An 8,874-nucleotide genomic window follows, 5' to 3' on the forward strand; every position below is an offset into this window, starting at 1 on the left:
CTCGAAACTATAAATTCACTATTTCTAACATTATTATATTACCAAAATCCACTTTTTCAAAATAACCACTCAACTTTGCTCAAAATACAAATCGAATGACCCCCCCAACTTTGGTCAAAATACAAATCGGCCCCCCACCCAGAATTTCCAAAAAAAATCTTACGGGACATATCTTCTCGCTCGCCGCGAGTTAAATTTCCCCAACAATACCGTTGAACTCGAAATAATTTTACGAACACAACGCAACTAACTACTCACAAAACGGATGCCTTTTAAAAAATGCCAAATGGTTTGGGCCACCTTTCATACACATTGGATTTTTTCCAAACACTTGGTTTTCCATTAGGGCCTGCTTTGGAGTTCCGCTGCCGAAGCGCGGACTCCTTGTTATTTTTCAATCTTGAGTTGATTGTGTGTTTCGTTCAACATGTGTACTGACGTGTGCCACATAAGTGTCTCACATATCACACATACAACCTCATTATTCTTGCTACTTTTGTTAACTGCTTGCACTAATACTTGATTAACTGCATGATTGTTCACATCACCCACGTACAACCTATGATTAACATTCATGTTCGTATCACTCTCCAATTGCCTCAAACGACCATAATCGTTCAATAGGCACAACTTATCGATGCTTCCGTTGCGTAAAAAAATCGATTTTCTTGAAAAAATAACAAAATAATAACCAAAAACAAAACGGCACTAAATTCACCTGAATTCGAATTCGTTGCTCATGTCAAAAACTAAACAAAGAAGGCGATGAGATTGAAATAATAATAGAGATTAAAAAAATACGGGACACATAATTAGGAGCAAACATTACACGTGTCCCACTAACTATTAGCATTGCTATCCAGATATAGCATCCATGTTGTATTTAGGCCCAAAAAGCCCACTACTAAAACGACAATAGAAAATCCAAAAATTCTTAAGAAAACTACAATCCAACCCTTACTTTTGTTGGTATATATATGTATATGTATATGTATATGTATAATTTGTAATTGTAATGTGCTACGTCGCACTTTTGAATGTTGACCCGTGAATAAAATCTTTTATTAAGCTTAATTAAATGACATGTTCCCTAGTATAATGCAATAAATTGCTTAATCATTAATCGAAGCCAATTCAAGTCCGGTTCTTCATTAGTTTTGTTGATCTGAAATGGTTTCCCGGAACCCCTAATCGGACAGATGAAGTTTATTCGAGTTTAATGGCAGTGAAAACAACCAGTAGGGCTAATACTACATTACAAGACCATATATGCCTCTTGTACAAAAGTTTGAAGAACAAAAAAACTTCAATTTATGTTCAACAAACAAAGTAAATGTAGTGTTATTATATAATTCAAACCACAACCATCTATTCAGTTCCTGCAATCTTCTTCTTTATAGACTCAATGTCTGTGGCTAGCTCTTTTCTGCTTGACTGCAATACAAAAAACAAAAAATTATATATATATGTCATTCACATATATATAGTTTGTAACAAAAAAAAAAAAAAAAAAAAAAAAAAAAAAAAAACTACAGTATCTTGCAATTATATCAAACAAAAAGTTATTTGTTCCGAAAATGAAGCTTCTTACCTTGAAGAGAAGATATCGATAAACAAACCATCCAGTATATCCAAGTCCTACCAACTCCATGATCTTTGGAAGCTGGTAATATTACAAACCCATAAACAAATAAGAAAGTGTTAAATAACGCCAATATCGATATGCATCCTACTATTTTGTTGCCGTTTGTTGTTTCCTTATTTGGAAATTAATAAGAGTATCACTCTAATCACCAAAAAGAAATAACTTGAGATACCAGACAGCAAAAACACCATTATTTTCATAAAGAACCCTTTCATGAATGAATTCATGTAAAGACCAGCTAATAATCAGACTCAATATTAAGTTCATGTTTTTTTGGACAGCTATTAGGATCACCCTGGGGGGACTTAACCACCCACGTGTTCATCTCTTACATAGTTATACCCGCCCCCCAACTGCGTGCCCAGGAGGAAACCCGCACTAATCCCATACGGGGCATGGACAGTAAAACCCCCCTCCCCTTTACCCCCAACGCGATGTGGGAAAGGTGCCATGGGTGGAACTTCATGGCAGGGATGAAATTGTGGGTTAATATGTAGCCAACGGGGGTCGAACTCCTGACCTCCCCTAAAGGAGGCATGCCACCAACCGCTGGACCACATCACAACTTCAAACGATAACGACCAACCGCCCCCCAAATGAATTAAGTTCATGTTTTATTTGTGACAGGGCCAAACAATAACGACCAATGATATTTTCACCGTAATTTTTGATAGATCCAAAATTATGCTATAAGTAGTTGTATTACATGCATAAATATTTGTACTTTAGGGTGAATTTTATCGTATATAATTGTGGAAATATCATTGGCCATTATAAGTTAGCTTGAAAGGAAAAAGGTCAGAAGAGTCAAACATCGCACACATTGTTTTTCAAATGCATAAAACCTTCTATAACACTGTACAATGAATTACTATAGAAGTAATATAATGTCTATATACAATATACAATTAGATTATATCTGAGATGCTAATCATCTAGAAAAACAATATAAGTTTGATCAAAGAGTGTTTCCTATTAATAACCTGTTTTTTGGCCCATACAAAAGTAGTCTTTAAAACCGCACCCTTTTTATTTGTTACCCAACTTATCTAACCCACTATATAGTCACCTGCATACATTTAGACTAATAATGTAACAAAAATGTATTTCGTAAAGTTATTCAGGCTACTACTTACCAATGGCACAGAGTTGATGGCACCAATAAGGATTGAGGATAGCCAAATTGCAACAACACCTCCTCCTCCATAGATTATAACTGTAGACTTGTTTTCAACTGCATCCCACTACAAACAACAAGTGTTGAACAACTCACAAATGTTAAAATCATATGATAAGGATATATGAAACGAGAAAGGGATAACAACTTGTATCTACCTTTTCCTTTAGGTCCGTGAACAACTCGTTAGCATCTACTGGAGCTGCTTCATCTGAGGCCTTGATCCGGAACACAGTTGACCTCTTTGACTCTGGTAGGCAAAGGAACGTTACATACAAATATCTATCAACTAACTTATGAATCCAAATAAATACCATCAATTATGTAATTATTAATCAAATGCCCTAAATAAACAATTTGAGAGTATTCAGTAGATCCTAATCATCAATCTATGAATTATTCGTGAATTATAATAACAATAACAGTGAACCAAGTAAGTTAATATGAAACATTTAACGGAAAAGAAAACAAATTTTTTTTTTTTTTTTTAAGTTTTATGAAAAATGGCAATACTGCAATATTCAAATTGACACAATTGCTTAGATAAATCCATAATTCATGAAGGTTTTCAAACATAGTATAACAATGTTAAAAATCCTGAATTTAGGGTAAAAAAACAAACAATTATGTTTCGAAACAGTGCAGTCACAACGTTTGATCATTTTCCAATCAAAAGTTATAGTAGTAATTTTCAAGTCAATATGAATTGTATTGTATTGTACTCCATATTTTTTTTGTAAGGAACATATAGTTTAAGATACTACCGATGTGTTTGCTGGGTTGCCTTGTTTTCCTGTATGAATTTTTGTTTTGTGGGTAGCTAAGTGCTACTGCACATGTAAAGTATTTGCCTTTCAGCCATTTCTAATAGATCTTTTCACTTTTGAGGAAAAAAAAAAACACTTAAATTATCAACATCTAAGCATTTAGCACATCAAAAACCTCAGGTTCCCCAAAGTGTTCGACAAAATGCTTGACAGAATGAACCAAACAGATAGATAAAGTTTACGAAAAATCAAATAACTTAAAAACCTGAATTGTGGATTACTAATATCACAGACTATTCATATACTCTGTACATTCTATCCACTATCTAAGCATTTACATCATCATAGATTTCAAAATCACCAAAGTGTTCGACGAAATGCCTGAAAGAAAAAAAAAATAAAGAATATAATAAACCAACGGGCAATGATTTACCTGAAACCTGTTTGATGGAAGTAGAAAATGAACGGGCAGGGAGGTTAGGTAAAGCAGAGCAACGGGCAGTGGTGGTTATAGTTGGATGACGTGGTAACATGACGCCGGTGACCGCCATAGAGGTGGAAGTTGCCGTCGTTGCCATCTCAATTGTTGTCCGCACAAACTTATGTTCGTCCTATCTTTTCACGAGCTAGTTTTTTTTCTTTTTTTCTTATGTCTTTATTTTAAAAGACAAAATTCTCAAATTCATCCCTCTGTTTGTTCCTTTTCTTTTTTTTAGTCCCTCTCAGTCAAACTCATTTTTAATAGTCCCTAAATGTCATTTTTATTCCCAATTTAGTCCCTGTTGTTACTTGGTGTAAACGTCCGTTAAGTAACTGAATCATATGCTATTCACGTGATATTTTAAAACATATCTAATACTATCAGTCAATTGGATAGAACCATAATTCAGTTCGGAAGTTGTCACGACCTGTACCAAATCAAACTTCGATCCAAGGTAATCAAACTTCGTCCGTTATTCGTATTTCAAAGACATCAAAGAATTCAGGTCGTAGGTTTTTTTGTTGTGCTCGAAGTGTAAGTTTATTTTGTAATTTTGTTTTTTTATCCAGTAAATTATAGATATAATTGACAAGATAATCGATATGCTACAGGAAGTTAAGAATTGCGGTTTCATTTGCTGGGTGGATCCTCCAATTAAAGATATATTAATTGAAAAAGATGCTCAATTGCAAAGATGGAAGAATTTTATATTTTTCAGTTGTTTTTTTTTTTTTTTGGTATTTCAATTAGATAGTACTTTTTTATTTGTAATGTGATATATTGAAGAAGACAATGAAATTATATTTGGATTGCAATTGAGCATTGTGTATGTTGTTCTACAATGTAACTGTTATTGCAATTGATCAATGGAATTTTATTCAGTCTCTATACAATGTATGGAATTTTACTCAGTCTCTATGCAATTGAAAGTCCATTAGATGTTGCGATTTCTATACAATGTATGGAACTTTACTAGATGTTGCAGTTTCGATCACTTAAGAACTGGTGATTTGGGTTATATTGACTCTTTCTACAATGGTCATTTTTGTGTCCAATGTTATTGGAATAACTGTTATTTTCGTTGGTAGTGACTCTTTTGGTAGTGACTCCTTTTGACCATTTTTTATGTAGAGTAAAATTGCAATTGACCATTAGACTCATTGGCACCAAAGTGACTGTTTTTTGGTAGTAAGTCCATTAGACTCAAAAGTGACCATTGTCAAATGTGAATATTTTTTATAATCTATTAGACTCAAATTGACCAATTTTGACCACTTGCAAAATTGCACTATCTTTTTTCCATTGTTGACCACTTGCAAAATTCCATTAACAATTGTCTTTTGTCCATTAACAAGTGACCTTTTTGACCCATGTTGAGTGTTTTGAAAACAAGTGACTTCTTTTGACCCATTTTATGTATCCATGTTGACTTTTGTGTATATATGTAATAGTTGATCATGCATAACCTTTTTCACCACCTGTCTTTCAAAAAAATAAAATAATAAAAAATAATAAAAAAAAAACTTTTTCACCACCAGTTGACTGTTATGTACCCATGTTGACTGTTTTTGACCCATTTTATGTATGAGGTCAACATGGTGACTGTTTTTAACCATCATGCATTTAACCTAAACATTCAGATTCAAAATGAGTTTAACCTAAACATTCATTGATAATAAGCATTCAAAAATAGTACATCAAGTTCATCATTCATAAACCATCATGCATTTCTCTTCACTGGTAGTTTTTGTCTCTGTTGACCATATTGACTTGAACCTTGATTCCAGCTTTGACTTGAACCTCATTCTTACCCTTTGAAATACGAAAATGGACGAAGTTTGATTACCTTGGATCGAAGTTTGATTTGGTAAAGGTCGTGACAGCTTCCGAACTGAATTAGGGTTTTATCCAATTGATTGATATTAGATATGTTTTAAAATATCACGAGAATAGCATATGATTCAGTTACTTAACGGATGTTTACACCAAGTAACAGCATGGACTATATTGGGAATGAAAATGGCATTTAGGGACTATTAAAAATGAGTTTGAGTGAGAGGGACTAAAAAAAGAAATGGAACAAACAGAGGTACGAATTTCAGAATTTTGTCTTTTTAAAAAACTAAATGTAAAGATTTTGTTTTGACACGTGGAGAAATGGAGATTTGTGATTGGTTGTTTGCTTATCTTCACAATCCACGTTTAAAAAGGTTCATACAACATACTTGGTTTTGGAGCCTAAACTTATTGATTGTTCTAATTTTTATGTAATCAGAGGGTGGGGTTCCTTCCCAAATTGTTATTGTTATTTATTTTCATAGAAAGTTAATAATCCATACACTATATGAACTTTGTACCTTTTTTTTTTTTTTTTTTTTTTTTTTTTTTTTTTTTTTTTTTAACACCAGTTCATATCACCTAGTAGCAGTATTGTAAAAAACTCGATTACTCACCGATTAATTTCCGATTAATCATTTTTAGGTGCAATCCTTTCCGATTTTCAAAAATCCGTTTAATTAAACGGTCAACGTCAATTGATGGATCAAAATCGAATTTGGTAATCAAAGTTAGTCAAAGTCAAAAATGGTTAACATTTTAACATGAATTTAAACTAGAATTTTATAGTTTTGAAGAAAATTGAATAATTTTAGATAATTATGTTAAAAATTATCTTTATATTTATGATTTTTTCTATAGTTACACATATAATTTTTAAAATTTAATATTTAAGTGTATACAGTACAATCTGATTAATCTCCGATTAATCCCCGAATTACCGATTAATCTTTTCAAAGTCCTGACCGATTAATTCCCGAATAGCGAATTTTGAAACCTTGCCTAGGAGCACTAAACTACCCACACGTTTATGTTACGCAATTGCATAACCTTCGAATGCTGCCAAAAAGAAAAACCGGCCTAATCCGAGGGCATAGGCGGTAAACCCCCTACCCCCAGTACCCCTGCAACACGATGTGCGGAAGGCACCATATGGTGAAATTCAAGGGTTAAAGGGCAACCTTGTGTGAAATGCTACAACCCACGAGAGTCGAACTCATAACTATCCGCAAAGAAACGCTGCCACTACACACAAGGTTATAACTTTGTACTTGTTAACATTATAAATTTTATAATGTAATAATATTCATGTTGTATGTTATATATCCCTTAACATTATACCACTACATCAATGTATACTCTCTGAGTCTCTTGTGCCAAAACTACAAGATATATATAAGATGTGTCAAAAACAGAATGATGTCGAGTCAATTTATTGAATTTCTGATACGAGCATGGTCCAGAATACTTAGCCCGAGAGTGAATCCCAAGTTATAGCCCAGTTGAAGCCCATGTGCGTGATATCAGTTTAGCAATAGCTGAACGTTCGTTCATGATATCAGTAACTGAAATATGGCATGGTTATGGTGTACGTTCCCACGTAGTCACTAAACTTCCATCATACATGTCCATGATCTACAATATTGTTTTGATTATTTTATTTCATGTTATTTTATAATATGCACGTTCTAGATTTGTAGGTAGTAGTAACCGTTGGTTATTTTGTAGTTTAAATATTCACTTGTTTAGTTGTAATGTATGATGAATGAATTATTTGGGTTAAGCTAAAGTCTCTCTTCTTAGTCTTTATTTCTTTGGAGATTAGCCATCTCGAATCGGCTTCTATCCTTAGAGTTAGCGGTCGAATCGAATAGACCGTATCAATAGTGCTTTCATTGAATTCCACCTTCGATGAATCACTTGCTACCAAACTAGCCTCCATCGACCGCAAAATTGAAATCATCTCTAAACGACTCGGCATCACCTTCACCTCCGCCTTCACCACCACCACCCACAACGACGACACCGAAACCACCCCTGATGGCGACATTCAGGTTGACACCACACCACCCCCAAAAATTATGCCTACCTTTTTACCCCCACAATCCAATCCCGAACAGCCAACATCACTAGTCCCTAACCTTGACGTAACAGCCACAAAACCACTTGTGAATAGCCAAGGTGGTCTCTTTTTAGAGAATCACCAAACTTCCAGTTTGATACTCAAATCAACGGGTTATGCCGCTTCGTCAAAAGTTGAGTTTGAAACGATTAACACGTTCGTTATAAGCCTACCGCATACCGAATCCCTAAGTTGCTTCATCCTAGGTGTATGTCTGGCTATCCAACGGGTTTATGAACGACCTCCTTCGAAACCGCCATGGAAGATTCCAATGATTTTGTGGATCAACGAAAAGCAATCGTTCGAAAAAAAATGGGTGCCGGCTCATACGACCGCCTCGAAAACCACCGTGGAAGATCTCTCCAACCTTGAGGACAAGGTTGAATTTCAAGGGGTGGGTATTGATACGAGCATGGTCCAGAATACTTAGCCCGAGAGTGAATCCCAAGTTATAGCCCAGTTGAAGCCCATGTGCGTGATATCAGTTTAGCAATAGCTGAACGTTCGTTCATGATATCAGTAACTGAAATATGGCATGGTTATGGTGTACGTTCCCACGTAGTCACTAAACCTCCATCATACATGTCCATGATCTACAATATTGTTTTGATTATTTTATTTCATGTTATTTTATAATATGCACGTTCTAGATTTGTAGGTAGTAGTAACCGTTGGTTGTTTTGTAGTTTAAATATTCACTTGTTTAGTTGTAATGTATGATGAATGAATTATTTGGGTTAAGCTAAAGTCTCTCTTCTTAGTCTTTATTTCTTTGGAGATTAGCCATCTCGAATCGGCTTCTATCCTTGGAGTTAGCGGTCGACTCGAATAGACCGTATCAATTTC

At 34.5% G+C, this 8,874-nt stretch overlaps 1 protein-coding gene across 1 annotated transcript; it reads right to left on the minus strand.

Annotated features, from left to right (window-relative positions):
- Positions 1-1,290: 1,290 nt before the first annotated feature.
- Positions 1,291-4,192, minus strand: LOC139872955 (protein CURVATURE THYLAKOID 1A, chloroplastic-like). The gene is made up of 5 exons (XM_071860891.1): positions 4,023-4,192; positions 2,981-3,072; positions 2,782-2,889; positions 1,592-1,663; positions 1,291-1,434 (listed from the first exon to the last, which is right to left on the minus strand). Exons 1-5 carry the CDS (start codon positions 4,165-4,167, stop codon positions 1,369-1,371), a joined length of 483 nt encoding a protein of 160 aa, XP_071716992.1. The 5' UTR covers positions 4,168-4,192; the 3' UTR covers positions 1,291-1,368.
- Positions 4,193-8,874: the final 4,682 nt, after the last annotated feature.

Source organism: Rutidosis leptorrhynchoides, chromosome 1 (assembly GCF_046630445.1).
Source record: "Rutidosis leptorrhynchoides isolate AG116_Rl617_1_P2 chromosome 1, CSIRO_AGI_Rlap_v1, whole genome shotgun sequence".
Lineage (NCBI taxonomy): Eukaryota > Viridiplantae > Streptophyta > Magnoliopsida > Asterales > Asteraceae > Rutidosis > Rutidosis leptorrhynchoides.

Bases quoted from the DNA above. Each gene is read 5' to 3' on its own strand.
- LOC139872955 (XM_071860891.1), bottom strand. From the start codon at position 4,167: ATGGCAACGACGGCAACTTCCACCTCTATGGCGGTCACCGGCGTCATG. The intron at 3,073-4,022 runs GTAAATCATTGC...TTTGCCTACCAG, and splicing joins TTCCATCAAACAGGTTTCAG to AGTCAAAGAGGTCAACTGTG. The intron at 2,890-2,980 runs GTAGATACAAGT...TGTTGTTTGTAG, and splicing joins TCACGGACCTAAAGGAAAAG to TGGGATGCAGTTGAAAACAA.